This window comes from Megascapheus bottae, chromosome 4 (genome assembly GCF_031878675.1).
Source record: "Megascapheus bottae isolate mThoBot1 chromosome 4, mThoBot2.hap1, whole genome shotgun sequence".
In the NCBI taxonomy this organism is placed as follows: domain Eukaryota; kingdom Metazoa; phylum Chordata; class Mammalia; order Rodentia; family Geomyidae; genus Megascapheus; species Megascapheus bottae.
In genome coordinates this window covers 56,520,366-56,540,172 of record NC_143512.1, presented here as the reverse complement: position 1 = coordinate 56,540,172, position 19,807 = coordinate 56,520,366, and the positions used below count along the sequence as shown (strand labels likewise).

At 33.8% G+C, this 19,807-nt stretch overlaps 1 protein-coding gene across 1 annotated transcript in view; it reads left to right on the top strand.

Annotated features, from left to right (window-relative positions):
- Positions 1–19,807, top strand: part of Ndufs4 (NADH:ubiquinone oxidoreductase subunit S4) — a 72,141-nt gene that overhangs the window by 23,014 nt on the left and 29,320 nt on the right. Inside the window, exon 2 of the mRNA XM_090331946.1 lies at positions 1,369–1,447. Within this exon, the coding sequence (XP_090188072.1) occupies positions 1,369–1,447 (79 nt within the window). The remainder of the gene's footprint in view (positions 1–1,368; positions 1,448–19,807) is intronic.

Below are 19,807 nucleotides of genomic sequence, written 5' to 3'. Positions count from 1 at the left end.
AGGTCCATGAGACTCTTACCTCCAATTAACCACCAGAAAACCAGAAGTGGCGCTTTGGCTCAAGGGGTAGGGTGGTAGCCTTGAGCTGAAGAGCTCAGGGACAGTGCCTATGCTCAGAGTTCAAGCCTCAAGACCGACAAAAAAAGAAAAAGAAAAGAAAAAAACGTAATTACCTTCTGTTTACTGATTTGTAAAAGACTTTGCCTATTTTGGATATTGCTTTATTTATAATTCTGTATTGTAAATATTTTCTCCTAATGCAACATTTACATTTGACTGAAAATATTATGTATTTTAAGCATATGGGGAGGTAAAGTTCTGTGGATTGAACCCAAGGGCCTCATACTTATTAGGCAAATATATCACCACTTCGCTACATCCTGTTCTAGATATAATTATTAATGTGTTCATAGTTGAGTCAGGCTTTCTGGTGCTACTTTTAGAACATAAAATTAGTGGAAATCCCCCACCCATTTGAGATTTGTTACTTTTATTAATTGCTCTTTGTTTAGGGGAAGTTATTTGTCATACAACCTAGGGTGTTTTTCTTCAATTATATGAATATTTTATTTCAAAAAATGAGAAATCTTATATCTTTGCAGTCTACCACATCTTAAAAATCTCTTCCCAAAATTTTTTATGTAATTTTGTGCTTTCTAGTAAGATTGTTTTATTGTTGTCTTTAAATTGTATCACCATCACCTGGAGTTTAACCCAAATAGCTTTTTCATTACTATAAAATATGAGTTAATTGCATATTTGTATACAAGTCCCATGATTAGTTAATTTATCCAAACTTACTAAAATATTTGTACATGAATTGACAATTTATTCATGAAATAAATTACCTGTTAGCTTTAAGTAATGTGTGGTAAGATAGAAATATGCTAATATAGATGAGCTAGATTCTTTGCCCATTCCTTTTACTTCCAGGATAATATTTTTATTTTAACCAGATTTTCTCCTATTTTATAAACCAGATGCAGAACTAGACTATAGAATTAATTAAAACACTTTGGGTTTGAGACTGAATACATTAAAAAAATCATGTTAGCTTCTACTCTACCCTCCATTTCTGATGCCATCATCGAATCAGCATTCTAGAACACACTAGTGGCCTTTATGTGGCAGAGAGCCTCTAGACTGACATAAAGTGCTGCCTGTTGAGAACTGTAAAGCGAGAGTCTGCCAAAAACTCAGCAGACAAGAGCTAGTTGGAGAAGAAAAAGGACCTTTGTGCCTTCTTCTTTTCCCTTTTTTATTTTTTATGAGACACATATTGCTGAAGTAGCTTGTTTATGTAAGACTTGTCTGCTGTTCTGCTTTCATTGAATGGATCGCGTTTTAACTTGAAGTCTCCCACTGCAGGTCGTTGAGCACATCCCAATGGAGGTTGGCCCAGGGTCAGACTCAAAACATGCAGCTCATAACAGTTGATGAAAAATTGGTAAGTGTTCCACTACATGCTACTATGATTCTTATCTTTAGAGTTATTTTTGTACAGTAGATATTCAGTATAATATTCTGACTTCTTAGAAGAATTTTTATATAATTTGTGTTGAGTGTTATATGCTAATCTTATATACAGATATTAAGGAATTAAAATTATGAAACAAGCATTCAAGTTGAGGGTAAGAGTGGAAGGATTGATTTTTTTTTTTTTCAAGGCAAGGCCAGGCAGAAAAACTTTTGAGATCTCATCTTGAAAATAATGAGGAATAAAAAAGAAAAAGGTTGATGGTGTGGCTCAAAGAGTAGTGGCCTTGTAGCAAGTTTGAGGCTGAGTTCAAATGCCAGTACCACAAAAATAAGAAAGAAGAACAAAAAAAGTTAATGAATGGCTTTTAATCTTGTGGTATTTATAAGTAGTCATTAGAACGTGTATTTTTGTTATAAATGTATTTTTATAACACTCCTGTAAGTTAGGAGATACTTAGTAGTACTATCTAAAATTAAGTATATTGGGTTTTCCTGGAACTATGTGATATTATTGTTACTATGTACATATATGTGTTTACATATAAACAAATGTACATACACACTTTCAATAATCTCACCATCAGCAGAAAATAGAATTTTTGTAACGATCACAGAATTTTTCATATGTCCTTTTAGCTGTTACTGCATTTTTATGCTTAGATTATACAGTAGCATAAATCTGATGAAATGGATAGTAGTACAAGCATGCTTATAATATTCCATATAAAGTAATATTAAACCAAAATAAAATGAATTTTATATCTGATTTATAATTATTAAATGTATAGTTATGCTTCACAGCTACTCCAGTTCTAAGCAACTTCTCTACCACTGGTGTTGAATCCCTAGCACTATTCCCCTTCTAAAACAGTCTGTTATGACTTAGCTTTGGACCTGTAAGCACAATCTAATTGGTCCCACTTGAATTTCTATTGCACCATTAAAAATCTATGTAGATAAATACATGGAAAAAAAGTAATAAGCAAAATTTGAAAACTTCCATCTTATTCCAAAGGCCATCTGGTTCTTAGCTTCATATTAGCCCTTATATTTCTGTTTAACATTCCCGTCATCTTGGTCTAGAGTACATCAGCTTTTATCCCAGTTGCTGCCAATAGTTACCCTATTGACTACCCCATTCTCTCTTTATTCTTATTAATATTTCTTTGATTCACTTTTTCCAGGACAGCTGTAATGTAGTCTGTTTGTCTGTCTTTCCGTCTGTCCATCCGTCCGTCTGTCCAACCGTCCTTCCTTTCTTCCTTTTTTTCTCTTTCTTGTGCCAGTCCTAGAGCTTGAACTAACGGCTTGGGTACTTTTCCTGAGCTCTTTTGCTCAAGAATAGTGCTCTACCCCTGGAACCACAGCTTTGCTTTTTTGCTGATGGACTTTCTGTGTAGACTTTCTTTACACCAGGATCCTCATGAGTAGCGAGGATCACAGGCATGAGCCTTTGGCACCCAGTTTAGAATAGTCATTAAAGTGCTGATTTTGTCATCTTCTTCTAAAAAATCCTTGGGTGTTGTCTGTAGGTCTAATATGGACTTTGAGATCTTCTATGATTTAGTTCCTGCCTTTAGTTCCTGTACTATTATCTTTTTTTTAATTGTTGGGATAATGTATAGAGAAGGTTACAGTTACATTCGTCAGGTAGTAGGTACATTACTTCTCATACATTGATACCCTTCCTGGTGTTTTTGTCCCCATTTCCCTCCCCCTACTCCCTCACAATCATCTTGTTTCCCCCCTCCCTTCCCTATTTCAAATAAACAAATAAACGTATATGCAATATACAAGGTAACAAAGTCAGATACGATAACAACATGAGATTAACCAAGGGCAACAAAAGAAAAGAGGAATAACAGTAAATTAAGAACAACAATCACACAAGATAAACCTCTGGTTTCCATATCCTAGAATTCATTTCTTTTAATTTCACACGGTAAGTTGAGCACAACAAAACACAAAAATCAAGCTATTGTTTCCATATCCTGGAGTTCATTTTGATTATCCTCATCCTATATGGCTATATCCAGATAGCCACTGATCTATGTGATATTTATACACAATGGAATTCTATGTTGCCCTCAGAAAGAATGACATCACCACATCCAAAGACTTGGAAAAGACTCGGAAAAAATCAGATTAAGTGAAGTTAAGGCAGACCCAAAGAAACATGGACTCCATGGTTTCCCTCATTTTAATGATTATTTCTAATTCTGTTTTCGGAAAAATGGATCTTAAGTATTGAATACTAGAAAATAACATTATAGATTACCCCCTGATATTATTGTGACTAATTATTTTTAATTACTAAAAACAGTTTAACTTCCTTTATTCCAGAGAAATTTTACATGAGAATCCAATAAATAACAAAGCAGGTAAAGGCTTACCTGCCAGAGCAAGTGTTGAGGGCAAAACATAAAGATTTATTAGCCTCAGGATAATCTTCTGAGGGGAGTGGGATTTAGAAAGTAGTTTAATCTTTTTAACTGAACAGCTGGTTCTCCAACTTTAACTTTAAAATTTTCCGGATAACTCATTTCTTTTTGTGGCTATTCTTTATAGTGCTGATCAGCAATAGTTATTAGAAAGCTTTTTCTTATAGAGAAGGAATAGTCTTTTTTGACTATTATAAAACCCTTTCATCTACATTTATTTTGTATATAATTTATGGGGGTGGGCAGAAGGCGCTCGAACTCAGGACCTTATGCTTTTCTTTTTGCTTGAAGCTAGCACTCTACCATTTTGAGCCATATCTCTAGTTCCAGATTAATTGAAATAAGAGTATCTTGGATTTGTCTGCTTAGTCTGCCTTCCAGCCAAGATTCTCAGATGTCAAATTCCTGAATGGCTGGATTTTAAACATGAGCCACAGGTTCCTATCTACATACATAAAATTTAACTCTCATGTTTTAATACATGGTTAGAAAAATGCTTTTTACTGAGGCCATTTAGGATGAGGCTAAATGAAAGGATCTTCAGGATATGGAAACAAGAGCCACATAATGTGTGATTGTTGTTCTTAATCTACTATGTTATTTCTTATCTCTTTGGTTGTCATATTGTTACAATATCTTACTTTGTTATCTGATATATTGTATATGTTTGTTTGTTTATTTGAAATAGGATAGGGAAGGGGGAAAAACAAGATGAGTGAAGGGAGTGGGGAGAGGAAAATGGGGACAAAAACATGAGAAGGGGTAGCAATGTTTGTGAAGTAAATGCACCTTCTATCTGGCAAATATAATGTGACCCTTTATTAATTGCAATAAAAATATATTGAAAAAATGCTGTTTAGAAATGACACTAAAAATGTGTAATCCATATTTAAAAAAAAAAACCTAAAATTGGAACTGGGACCAATGGCAATATGCCATAATCCCAGAAACTCAGAGAATAGAAATAGGAGGATTACAGTTATAGGCCAGTCCTGGGAAAAGTTGTCAAAAACTAGCTGGTCTGATCATGGTGGATTTGCCTCTGCTGCAAGCTATATAGATGGTAGAAATGGGATGGTGGTGGTCTAAGGCCTGCTAAAGCAGTAGACCTTATTTGAAAATAAATTATTAAAAAGGCAAAGGATTAAGGCATGTCTAAAGCGGCCATGAGTTTATAGTGTTGCCAAAAACTTTATAAGATTGAACGTTCCCATAATCAGCAACTTCCGCTCTTTGGAAGACGTTAAGAAAGGACAAGACAAGCCATAGATTCAGACAGTGTACTTTCAGATGAATTAGGTCTAGAAAATATGAACAAGATATACAAAAGAAACCTACTTCTAAAAGTATACATTTTATGCTTTCATTTATTTCACGTTCTAGAAGAGGCAAATTACTAGGAATAGAAATTGACCAGTGGTTGTCAGGACTGGGTTGGGTCAGCAGTGGTAAACAATAAAGGAACCTGAGGAATTTTTGATGAATGATGTAACTGTTCTTGCTTGAGGTGATAATTCTTTTGTGAAACCTATCTATATTTGTATTCAAAAGAAAAACATATTACAGAGCTGTATAATAAAAAGCAACATTCCCTGTATGTATCTATTTTTACAAAGACAGTGAAAGTGAAGGCTATTTTAAAGTTTGAGATTAACCTACTTTTTTGGCATCTTTTTGTTTCTGTCACTTGTGAGGCTTGAACTCAGGCATGGGGGCTATCCCTGAGCTCTTTTTTTTTTTTTTTTTTTTTGGCCAGTCTTGGGCTTAAGCTCAGGGCCTGAGCACTGTCCTTGGACTTTCTCAAGGCTAGAGCTCTACCACTTGAGCCTCAGCACCACTTCCGGCTTTTTTCTATGTATGTGGTACTGAGGAATCGAACCCAGGTCTTCATGCATGCTAGGCAAGCACTCTACCACTAGGCCAAATTCCCAGCCCTCCCTGAGCTCTTTTTACTGAAGGCTAGCATTCTACCACTTTGAGCCATAGCGCCATATGATTTTTTTAAATTGTATTTTATTGTTAGGGTAACTTATAGAGGGGTTACAGTTACATTCGTCAGGTAGTGGGTGCATTACTTCTCCAACATTGATACCCCTTCTTCCCCTTATGATTTTCCTGTGTGGGTTGGCTTTGAACCATACTCTTTAGATCTCAGCCTCCTAAATTACAAGCATGATCCACCACCAAGGCATGGCTTTTTTTTTTTTTTTGTATCTTCTATCCATTGTTTTCAAGTCTACCCAATAATATATAGAGTAAGGTTTGTATATGACAGCCCCGGTATACTGAAATGGAAGCAAGTTCTTTGGTTCCTGAATTACTGGTTTTTAAAGGATAATCTGTAAGGGTGCCTATCACTATTTTAGGCCTCCAGTCCATCTACTTAATCCTGTGTCTTGATTTGTGTTACACTGATAGTGCAAAGTAATCTTAGTATCTTTAGCATAAATCAAGGCAGTGAGTTAGTAGTCATTATATCTTCCTCCTTTGCAGTCCAAGTTTAATTTTTTTCCCCATTTAACAAAGAAGGTAAGTGTTAAGGGGCTGTATTAGAGTTTGAACTCAGGTCCTTATGTGGTGAGTTTGCTTGCTTGGTTTCCTTTACCACTTGAGACTATGCCTCCTGTTCCATTTTCTGCTGGTTAATAGGAAAGAGTTTCATAAACTTTTCATCCCAGCAGTCTTCAGATTATTCTTCCTCCATGTTTCCAATTTCTTAGTAGTAGTTAAGATTAAAGGTGTGATCTATTCATGCCTGCATTTAGTGTACCAGTGAACTCAGGGACTGAGCTTTTTTGTTCTAGACTAGTGCCTCTCCGACTTGAACCACAGCTCTACTTCTGGCTTTTTTTTTTTTTTTTAATTATTTATTGGAGTTGTGAGTCTCACAGACTTTCCTGCCCGAGCTGGCTTCAAACTGTGATCATCAGATTGCAGTCTCGTGAGTAACTAGGTTTATAGGTGTGAGTCACCAGTGCCCAAACAAATATGACATTTTGATATCAGTAATGAACTATATATTAATACTTGCAAAATGTGCATATCTCTATGGACCAGCATTTTCTGTATGATAAATGCATGGTTTTATGAAGCCATGCATAAGTAACATTTCATTTAAAGTACAAGACAGAACAGTAAAATTTAACATAACCAAGTATGAAACAATGGAGACTATTCAGGTATTGGTTTTCGAACTAGATTTCTATATGAATTTTCTTCATATGGTACATCAAAACATAGCACAATAGTATATAAGAAAGCACAGATAATAGAATTTGTCTCCTATTAAGCTATATATTAAGCAAGTTTTCAAATCTGCAGATGAGAGCCATTCTTCACTTGACCTTTTTTTTGGGGGGGGGTCATGTGTGGGGCTTGACCTCTGGGCCTGGGCTCTTCCCTAAGCTCTTTCAATTCAATACTAATGCTCTTCCACTTTAGCCACAGTGCCACTTCTGATTTTCTTGTGGTTAATTGGAAATAAGAGTCTCATGGACTTTCGTGCCCAGGCTGGCTTTGAACCACAATCCTCAGAGATCTCAGCCTCCTGAGTAGCTAGGGTTATGGGCATGAACCACTGGCACCCAGCTACTCTTCACTTGACTTTTACCTTTGAGAGTATAGTTTTTCTTATTGAAATGTTATTTAGTTATATAACAGGCTTATAGTACATATATATATTTAATTTTACTTCATTTAAATGTATGCTAAATATCTTAAATATATATAAATAAATTTATATATGTAAATCAATTAACAAAACTTTTAGGAAAAAATAAATAATCTCCTAAGTCTGTTTTCTGAACTGAACATCCCAGGGTTTTAATTTATTTCACATCACCTTGATTACCTTCCAGTATCACTGAGTCTATAATATGTGGTTTTGAGGATACTCAAATGATACTGCCAGTGTGATATAGGGTATACATGGGAAGGTTGTTGTTCCTATTCCTTAAAAATCAGAATGTTTCTAGCAAGATTATTTAAAATGTAGGCTCCAATACTATGCAGATTTCATAGAGAGCTAAAATTCTTGGTACTCTTTCTGCCATCTTAAGTGTATTCTGATATTTCTGACTTGCTTTCAGACATATTGAAAGGCCATGTTACAAAGTAACAGTTTTTAACTGTTTTATATATATATATACATATGCAGAATTTATATAGTATGTAATAAATTAATGAATTTTCATAATAAGTTAAAGGAATTTCTGTAGTGTTTTTGTGGAGATTACTATCAGTTTGAGTATTAAAAACAAAACAAAACATTGTTTTCACATTTGTTTGGCAAGTGCAAGGCTTTGACTTTGATCCTTAGCTCTGGAAGAAAAAAAAGCCTCCTATAAAGCATTGTTTTCTTTTGAGTATCAATTGTGTATTGACTACATAGCTACACATATAGTCATTCTTCTTGGCATAAAATATAAAAGGGGGAAGTGGTGATTGGGGCTCAAGTGGTAGAGTGCTAGCTTTGAGCTGAAGAGCTCAGGAACAATGCCCAGGACCAGAGTTAAAGCCCCATGATTCACTACCCCCCCAAAATGTATATGTATTTTTATATATACATATATATATATTTGAAAAAAATCTGCTTACGTGGGATTTTTTTTTACTGTAAAGAATCTGTTCTCATGTTGGCACTGTGTACAATATTGACATTGTTAGAAAACAAATCTTCAGAGGAAAAAATTATAGTAATTCATGGATTACTATTAATAAAGAATTCTATATCAGAGTACATGCTACATTTCTAATCAGTCATTTTTAAGAATGCCTTCAATGTTTTCACTAGTAAAAAATGGAATAGTAAAACTGTAGGTCACCATATCTTTATCTTGTAAACATGTAGAAGCATGAGGTTTTTGTTTTTGTTTTAAAAATCTTTTTGTAGGTTGCACTATTATTTTTTCTAAATATATAATATATCCAATAGATAATAAGAAAAACTTACAAATGGTTGTTTGGCCCTTAGTTTTTGATGTAGGAGGAGCTGTACCACTGAGGTTGAACAAAGAATCTTTGCCTTTGTGCTTTATGAAGAGGGCAACTTTTTCTCCTTTCTACATCCTCCCACCCCAAACTCTTTTGGTACATTTGATGAATACTCATGTCAAATCTAATTTTTTTAAAATATTTCCTTTGATTCTTTGAAAGAAAGAAGTTAAATTGCAGTGTTTTTAAAATATTTCAGGTAGATGCACCCCCCTCAATTAGAACAACGTGTATACTTTTGAATTGCTTTTGGATCATTCTAATATTCATTTTAATATGCTAATTGCTAGTTACCCTACATTATTTTCTACTGCATTAAAAATAGAAATAAAAGAGAAATGTCCTCATAAAATGTAAGGACTTAAAAGATTCACATTAGTGAAAATAATACAAAATGAGTTAAATAGCTTGGATATTAAATAGCGTGTATTACTTTTGGGTATTTGTGTATAACTTATTCAATAAATGCTGTGAGCATTTAACATGTACTTTCTACTATATTTCTGTGTTTTCATTGACAGTAAATTATTTTAATGTGTGTGCTTTATTATTTTATTTGAAAACTGAGTACCACATTTTTACAAATGTGTGGTGGTTATACACATATCTTCAATTTAAATACATATGGAAAAGGAAACCTTTCATTTGGCAATTTATAAATCTTAAATCTTTTCTTGTGGTATACAGATTAGAGAAGGATAGGTTTCATTTAAAACTTTTTTGAAAAATTATAATACACTACTATTAATGTAAAATCCTAACATTTTGGACGTTTTTAGTAGTCTCTTCTATCTTTCTTTATTAAAAGTCAGGTATGCATGTAAAATAGTAAGTCTCCTTAATGTTGCCAAATTGTTGTATTTTATTACTTAAAACAATTTTTTCCAAATAACAATAAAACAGCAGTTAAAGCTTTATTACTTAGTGCAATAAGTAATTGCTATTTGATTAATAACCACATGGTGCTAGCAGCATGTTATTAATATTACTGTGCCAACTTAAATTAAAAACGGGCCATTAAGAGGTAACTCCCACAAAAAGATAAACTTCCGTTAAAAGCTTACATTTTCTTTCATTCTTTGCTTCTTTTTTAAGGAGTCAGTTTTCTTTTGGTGAGATTACTTTCTTTTGGTGTATAGCAGTGCTATCTCTGCTAGATTATAAGTAGTGTCTGCCATTGAGGTTATACAGCCTTCTAGCCTCTCAAGTGTCTGTTTTGTCTGGACTTTACTCTCGCAGCATTCTTGTGCAAAAATTTCAAGGCTTTAGTCTGGAGCTCTGGGTCAAAGGATATGTCTCTTTGAAGGGTAGACAGGAATTTTTTTTTTTATGTTTTATTCACTAAGTAGTATTTCATTTTACATCAAAGAATAGCAGTCTTTGAGAACCTACCATGGTGGCAGTTTAGCATGTGAGGTTTTTCTTTAAGACTTTCACTACATATGGATGTTTCTTCAGGTTTTTCACTCTATACAAATGTTTGTTTTCTTCCACTTAGATAAGAGTATTAAAATTAAAATAGAAAAGAGAATGCCTAAGTAGAAACATTAAAAAAAAACAATATAGTTTGTGTTTTAAAAGTAACTGTGGTGTTTTGCAATATACATGCTATGAACCTCCTGTCAGCTCCTGAACAAATACTTGATGGATATCTTTTGGGATCATAGTGATACTGTTAACTATAATTCTGAGGAATAAGTAATGAATAATGATTTTGAAAATACATTTTAGCATGAGATAACTATAGTTTATCAGCTTTCTTCTTTTTTTTAAGTACTAACATGCATATTGGGGGAGAGGGTATTGATTTTGAAAAATAACAAAGTCTCAAGTAATGAAAATGTTAAGATTTAAGTAAAGTTAAAAGTAAAAGTTAGGTTTTTTCTGTATTTTTTGCCTAGAATTTGTACCAAAAATGTTAATCACATAACAAGTATTTGCTTATATCTTTAGTTGATTATTAAATTGCATTTTAGATTCCGGTCATATGATGTGTATACTTAAGCATATGAAATAATATTAAAATTTTGCTTTTGTGTTTATATCTAAGACATACTGTGAAAATACTGAAAATTTAGCAAATAGGATTGTTGGGTTCTTTAAAATAGAATGTTCTACTCAGAAATGGCAACAGTTTTAAAATAAGTAAAGTTATCTCTGACATTGCATTTAACAATAGTGATCATTAAACTAGTCAGATTACTTGTCATATTATTTCTAGATAGACTTCTATACAAGTCTTATTTCTGTTTTCTAGTAAATATACTTAATTAAATATTTTCACGTATTATCAGACTGTATAAAACTAAGAATTTTTAATAGTTATGAATGAAGTGAATGCTAAGATTAACAATATATGCAGACACGAACTATTAAACCTTAAAATAGAGAATTATCTTTCTATATTTAAATTATTTAAAGAACAAAAGATCCTTCCTCTACAATATTCAGCCATCTCTATTATCTGTGATTTTTCAGTAATTAAAGCAGATTTATTTTCCTCTTTGTTCCTCTTTGGAATACTTGAACAATGCTGAAGAATTGAACTGACTGGAATGTTTTATCTTTCAAAAGCTTTAAAGTTCTATGTAGCAATTAGCAAAATACAGTAAAGGTTTAAACTGTTAAATAGCCACAACATCTTTAATGCATAGACCTGTACTGTGCTAGGGCTGTATAACAGTTCCCCATTGTATGTCTCTTTTAAGGAAAGTAACTGTGTCAGTTCTTTTCTTGCTTTACTACCTGCTGTGTATGGAAATTGTGTATAGTACTTGACACTTGCTTTCAAGAATTTAAAATTCTTGCATATTATTATGTAGGAGCTTTGGCTTTCAATAAAATTGAAATGATAATGTTTTGTTTGGATTTTATATAAAAGCTTTTCTTGTATTTTAAAGATTACACATACATTTGTGAAAATACCTTGTTAGTCTATTATTTTTAGTGAATACAAAATATGTAAGCTGTATATCATCTTGCAAAGTGTCTAACTTATTTTACTTGACTGCTTAAGCTGGAAAATGTAGATACCTTGTACTTTATTTTGTACTGTACTTAGTGTAGGTGTTTGTTTTTGATTTCATTATTAGTACAGAGTATTTTCAGAGCTGCAGTTTTGTTAGTCAACTTGACCAGATAATCTCAAAAATTAAAAATGAATCCAGATATCAACATTCATGTCCATAATTTGATAATTCTCAATGAATGTAGGCGTGAAAGAAGATAGGGAAACAGTAATAACATGTTTGTGTGACAATTATTATTTTTCTTTTATGGTGTCATATATCTCAGGGAATAGAATTGGAGCAGAGGAATGAAAAATGTAGACATCAGAATTGAGACTAGGCTTTTATTTTGTTTCTGTGCTTAGGATTTCTAATTTTATACAACCTACTATCTACCTCGATTCTACTCTTCAAAATATAATCTGTGATCTTGCAAATATTCATAGTTACAGAATACTTTATTTAAAAAATAGGTCAGTGTTATAGAATCTTTACTGTTTGCAGTGTACTGTGCATCTCTGCAAGCCATACCTTTCTCAAAATGTGTGAATAGGGTTTTTGTTCCATTGCTATATCCTGTTTAATATTTTACTTGTAAAGTATTTTGAAGTGCTTGTTAATGAGAGTTTTAAAAATTTTTAATGCTCCAATAAGACAGACATAAAAACAATTTTAATTTTAATGTTCTCTGTGCAATAGAGGACATAGAAATGCCCCAAATATTTCTCTGGAAAGCTAATTGAAATAGAAGAACTGAGGATCAAATTATTGTGCTGATTTACCTCTATTACACTGGCTACTGAATATATTGTTATAGTTATAATCTATTAATGGAAAAAATGAAACTTAATTGGGATTTGACATCCAAGCATGAGATATGGCTGAATTATTTCCTTAAGATGAAATATGACTGAATGGCCTATGTCTAGACTTTTCAGTGATTAAATGTTTTCTAGGGCAGATAAGTTTTCAACTAATAAAGTCTCAAGTTTGTAAAGATCATTAGGAGACTTTTGTTTTTAATCTCTGATTTATACTATAAAATATCATTTATATTATGAAATATCTGTGATCCTCAGATCTCATCCTGAGCCTAGCTACAGTTGTAGCCATGAACCACAGGTGCCCAGCTTCAATCATTGTTTTGAACACATACTGCATACCATAGAAAAGGCTCTTGGAATACCATGAGTGCACATAAGATATTATAAATGAGATCATTTATATGTTAGTACACATGATTAAATTCATTTAATAGACGGAATGTTATAAAAAGAGATAAAGTTGTATGACAGGATAAAGAGTAGCTGGAGATTTAAAAAAAAAAAACCATAACATACACTACTCTCAGATACTATTATATATGTGAAGGCCCAGGAAATGTTTTACTTTTTGTGGGTCATGGGGCTTGAACTTGGCATGGGCACTGTCCCTGAATTCTTCAGCTCAAGGCTACTGCCCTACTCTTAAGCCACGTCCCACTTCCCGTTTTCTAGAGGTTAATTGGAGATGAATCTCAGGTCCTTTTGTGTCGGGCTGGCTTTGAACTGTGATCCTCAGATCTCAGCCTCCTTAGTAGCTAGGATTACAGGCATGAGCCACCATGCCTGGCTAGCAGAAAATCTTTTATACTTTTATTTTATTTTTAGTTTTTGTTGTCTGTCCTGGGACTTAAACTGATGGACTGATGCTGTCCTTGAGCATTTTTGTTCAAGCTTAGCACTCCTCTTAAGCTACATCTCATTTCAAGCTTTTTTGGTAGTTAATTGCAAATAAAAGTCTCACAGACTTTTTTTTCCTACCTTGGCTGGTTTTGAACTGTGATCCTCAGATTTCAGCCTCCTGAGTAGCTAGGATTGGAGGCATGAGCATTAATACCTAGCTATCAGAAGTCTTTGTAAAGTATTTAAACCTGTATTTCAAAAATGAGTTGATCTGTCTTTGATCAGAAAATCTGGAAAAATACTTTTATAGCTGTTGTATTACTTCATAACAACTCAAAGGAAATGATCCTTAATTTATCATTTTAATTTACTGATATCCTTTTTGATATTTATGAAATAATTTTTGTGGGTTTTACACAGCTTCCTACATTGTATAGGTGATTAAATTCTTAATGACTTTTCTTTAAAGCAGTCCAATTTTTCATCTTTGAATTTTTTATTTTATATATAAAATAACAATTTGATTATTTTTCAATTAAAGAATACTTTGAATTTATTTTTATTTTCTGTGTGTGTGTTTGTGTTAGAAATTTACGCATGGTAAACATATCCTACCACTAACCATACCCCACCTAGTCCATGTAACACTTCCATCACCAGTGGGGACTAGTTATCAGAGATTTGTTAAAAGCAGTCTAGGAAGACAAAGAGAAGAGGAAATAAGGGAGGGGGAATAAATGAGGGAGGTAGTGACAAAGGGACAGAAAAGAAAAAAGAGAGAAAAGAAAGGGAGGGAAGAAAAAGGAAAGAAGAGAACAAAATGAATAGAGGATGGAAAGAAGAAAGGAGGGAAGGAAAAGAGATAGATAGGAAAAAAGGGAAAGAGAGAGGAAGCAAAGAAAAGAAAGAGAAAATTGGCTGAGCTGCTGTCCATCTGTCAGGTGCTGACAAGCACAAATGCATGCAGTCTCTGTATCTTGCTTCTGCCAGTGCCACTGGTGTAACTGGTGGTCTTCTCTTCTCTCTATATCTCTTGGAATTTGTCTTTTTTTCGGGGGGGGGGGTGGTCATGGGGCTTAAACTCTGGGCCTGGGTGCTGTGCCTGAGCTCTTCATTCCAAGTCTAGTACTCTGCCTCTTTAAGCTAAAGCCCCACTTCCAGTTTCCTGGTAGTAAATTAATTGGAGGTAAGAGTTTCACATTCATTCCTGCCTAAGCTGGCTTTGAACTGCAGTCCTCAGATCTCAGCCTCCTGGGTAATTAGGAGTATAGGCATGAGCCACCAGTGCCAGTTTTCTTTGCTGCAACTGTTTTTATGGCTTCTTTCCTATTCCATTTTCTTATCTCTTATACTCACTTCTGGTCCCTCCTTTTTCTTTTCTTTCCTTCATACTTCTGATTCTTTTCTTTTACTTTTCCTCTCCTAAAATGACTGGAGACCTGTATCACAACTAGAGGGGAGAGACAGAAGATAGCCTTATAGGTGTTTTTTGCTTTTACTTCTTTTTTTTTTTTTTTTTTTTTTTTTTTTTGCCAGTCCTGGGCTTGAGCTCAGGGCCTGAGCACTGTCCTTGGACTTTCTCAAGGCTTGAGCTCTACCACTTGAGCCTCAGCACCACTTCTGGCTTTTTTCTACGTATGTGGTACTAAGGAATCGAACCCGGGTCTTCATGCATGCTAGGCAAGCACTTTAACCACTAGGCCAAACTCCCGGCCCGCTTTTACTTCTTTTAATAACTATTAGTACTTTTAGAAAAATTTACTAGCTGGAAAGAGAAGCAATCTACAGTATTTATTATATTTATTACATTATTATTGTTATTATTATTATTTTTGCTAGTCCTGGGCCATGAACTCAGGGCCTGAGTACTGTCCTTTGGCTTTCTCAAGATTAGGGCTCTATCACTTGAGCCACAGCACCACTTCCAGCTTTTTTCTGTGTATGTAGTACCAAGGAATTGAACCCGGGTCCTCGTGCATACTAGGTATATATTAATATATTTAAATTTAAATTACTATATTACTTTACATTTTCACCCTAAAATTGAAAAATCACAAAGAAAAGACTTACTTGCAATTATGGCCTTAGATGTGTAGTCTTGTCTTTAGCTGTAGAACCTCAAAGTTTAACTTTTCTAAGTGTCTTCATTTTCTGAAATGAAAATGCCTTTTTAGACTTCTTTGAAAATTGAAAATATCTGCATTACACAGGAGAACAAAATGTTTTCTTTATGTTTATTATTCAGCAAATGTTCCTTAAGTTATTTGTGTAAAGAAGCGACCTGAAACCCTAATTATTATCCTTAGTTGATTTTGAACTGAGAACACTATTCTTCTGAGCGTATCTGCTGTTTGATATTGTGTTCTAGGGAATCTTGGAGCAAAATATTGGCCTCAGTTATAGTACTTTGTCAGTCCTCTGTATTCATTTGTATATAAATAAAAAATAGGTATAGTTGCTAATGTTTTTTTTTATCATGTAACTTGACTTTTCCAATAGCTATGACAGTTAACTAATCTATGACATTTTACTTCTCATACATAGTTTTTGAAATTTTGCAGTTCTCTATTAGGTAGTGTACTATATTACCTTTCCTCTTTTTTTCTCTTATGATTTATCTCATGTTGTTACTGTATCTGACTTTTTTACCTGGTATATTGTATATACGTTTATTTATTCAAAATAGGGAAGAGAAGGGAAAAACAAGATGAGTAGGAGGAGATGACAGTGGGAGAAAAATATGGGAAGGGGTGACAATGTTCAAGAAGTAATGTATCCATTACCTGATGAATGTAATAGTAACCCCTCTGTATGTCACCCCAACAATAAAACAAATCTCTGGACAGTTATAATCTGTTTTTAATTGTAGAAATGTGTATGTGGTAAGGATCAAACCTAGGATCCTGGGAATGCTAAACAAAGACTGCTGAACTACATCTACAGCTTATTCCAGGGTTTCTATAGGCTTTATTTATATTATTATTAAGCATTGTTAGGTCTTTCCTCTTTTTTAAACTGATTTTAATAGTAATATCTGTATACAATTATACATCATATAAATAGCAGAGGTACATTCTGAGTGATATTTCATTAGGCCATGTCATAAGCAGTTATCATATTGTCTATTTACACAAACCTATGTCACTTAAGGATAAAGCAGCTTTATAGCAGGACAATGGTAGAACCTGGTACTACTGCTTGTTCTGAAGTCATCTTTGATATTAATATAGCTGTTGTGGTTTGTTGGTTTTTTTATTCTTAGTTTTTCATGATATATCTTATTCTACCCTTTTACTTCTAACTTATTTGGGAGTTCATATTGGTCCTTGTACCTTATTTGGTTCTTGCTTTTCATCTGATTTGACAATAACTACCTTTAATTAAGGGTTTAAAACATCTACATACAATATACTTAATGAGATGCTTAAACTTAAATTTACCATTTTACTGTTTTCTGTTTGTCCTTTCTTATTTTTTTTTTTTTTTTTTTTTTGTCATTCTTAGGCTTGCGCTCAGGGTCTGAGCACACTGTCCTTGGACTTTCTCAGGGTTAGAGCTCTACCACAGGAGCCTTAGCACCACTTCTGGCTTTTTTTTTTTTTTTTTTTTTTTGCCAGTCCTGGGCTTAAGCTCAGGGCCAGAGGACTGTCCTTGGATTTTTCTCAAGGCTAGAACTCTACCACTTGAGCCTCAGCACCACTTCTGGCTTTTTCTAAGTATGTGGTACCAAGGAATAGAACCCGGGTCTTCGTGCATGCTAGGCAAGCACTCTACCACTAGGCTAAACTCCAGGCCCCCCCCTTTTTTTTTTTTTTTTTTTAATGAATGTGGTACTGAGAAATTGAACCTGGGTCTTCGTGTATGCTAGGCAAGCACTCTACCACTAGGCCAAACTCCCAGTCCCTATTCTTTTTTTTTTTTTTTAAAGGATTGCTTTTTATTACTATACCATGAGATAATGACGTCCATTTATCACTCTAGACTTTTTTTGGGGTGGGGGGGGCAATCCTGGGACTTGAACTCAGAGTGCCACTGAGTTTCTTTTGCTCAAGGCTGACACTCCACCACTTGTGCCACAGTGCCACTTACTGCTCTAGACTTTTATATTTATGTTGACATTCATTTTACTTCTGTATATGTTATATGTTAAATGTAATTTCATAGTAAATTATTCTTTTAAAGTTTTCCTGTCATTAAAAATCATGACATTTTTATAATTAATATTCGTTTAGTCTAAAGAACTTCCTTTACTATTTCTTATAATTTAGATCTCTTAGGACAGAATGTCTCAGCTTCTGCTACTCAAAAATGCCTTCAAGTGGATGAAGCTAGAGCAATTCATGTTGAGTGAGATAAGTCAAGACCAAAGGAACAAAAGGCACATGGTATCCTTAATATGTGAACATTAGATCCAAACAGTACAAGAGTGATGACTCAATATTTGAGTACCCAATGTTATGGACATGGTCTTGGAGATATAAACATAACTACATAGACATAAAAATCTATGATGGGTTATATACCCTATAGACATAATATTTTATTACATAGATTAATATGTATCTATGACATATAAACCCTCAGCTTAATTTTAATTATGTTGTAAAACGTAAGTGCCAGTGATTGTTTATAGAGATTCCCTTCTTGAATTCTTGTTTGTTAAACATGACATTTGATATATGATGTAAAAATCAATGTTAATAAATTCTTTACTTAAAAAAATGCCTTTATTTTGCCTCTACTTCAAAAAAAAACTTTTTTTAGCTTGGGCTACCATAACAAAATAGGTAGTTTGAATAATTACAGTTTTTCAGGCTAGAGGTTATAACATCACAAAGCCATTATATTTGGTTTCTATTGAAGACTTTCCTTCATTCTTTCATGGATGGATAGGAGAAAAAGGCAGAGAACAGATTCTCTGATATGTTTATTAATCTTCTGAAGTCATCAATCTGAAGATGATCTCATCTGTACCAAATACTATCACATTTGAGTTTCAGCTTCAAGGTATGAATTTGAAAAGGACAAACATGCAGCCCATTATAAATTTTTCATTGGTAGTACATTTCTAGGTAAAGACTTTTATTTTAGCATTTTATTTCTAGAGCTTTCATTTCAAATAATCTGTACTCAAATAAATTTTGACTCCCAGCCCTTCAGAATATCTGTTATATTGTGGCTCAAGTATTAGAGTGCCATCCTTGAGCAAAAATGCCAACTTACAGTGTGAGGTCCAAAAGTCAAGCCCCAATTCCACCCTCTTTTCCCCCTCCAAAAGCTTTCTCATCTCTGTGAATTTGGCCCATTTGCGGCATCTCATCTAAGCAGAATCATATTTTCCCTTTTGTGACTACGTTACTTCAGTTAACATGTTTTCAAAGTTTTTGCTGAAGCATGTGTCTGAATTTCATTCTTTTAAAGGCTAACGTTGATTGTATGTGATATATTCACAGTATGTTTATTCATCATTTATCTGCTGATGTAGACTTTTGAGTTGTCTCTACCTTTTGGCTATTGTGAATGATGCTCCTGCATGTCCAAGAAATTGTTTTGACGTCCTTCTTTTTGGTAGATAATCCAAAGTAGAATGAGTCATTCATATGGTTATTCTATGTTTAACTTATTGAAGAACTGTTGACACTGTTTTGCACAGTTACACCACCACAGTAAAACAGTGCAAATTAGTTCCTGTTTACTATATACTTGCCAGTACTTACTGTTTCCTAGTTTTTGAGACTTGTGATTCTATCAAGTATGAAGTTATGGTATGGTTTTTGATTTACATATTCTTAGCAACTGGTGCTATCAGTCATCTTTTCATATTTTTGGCCATTTATGTATTTTTTATGGAGAAACTTCTGCTTTGTTCTTCTTGAATTGGGATCTTTTTGTTATTGTAAGAGTTACTTGGTGTATTCCGAATCAACTCTTTGCCCAATGCCTTTTGATACACAAAAATTTTATTTTATTTTATTTTATTTTTTTTTGCCAGTCCTGGGCTTGAGCTCAGGGCCTGAACACTGTCCTTGGACTTTCTCAAGGCTAGAGCTCTACCACTTGAGCCTCAGCACCACTTCTGGCTTTTTTCTATGTATGTGGTACCGAGGAATCGAACCCGGGTCTTCATGCATGCTAGGCAAGCACTTTAACCACTAGGCCAAACTCCCGGCCCTACACAAAAATTTTAATGAAGTCTAATTTATCTAGGTTTTCTTTCATTTTA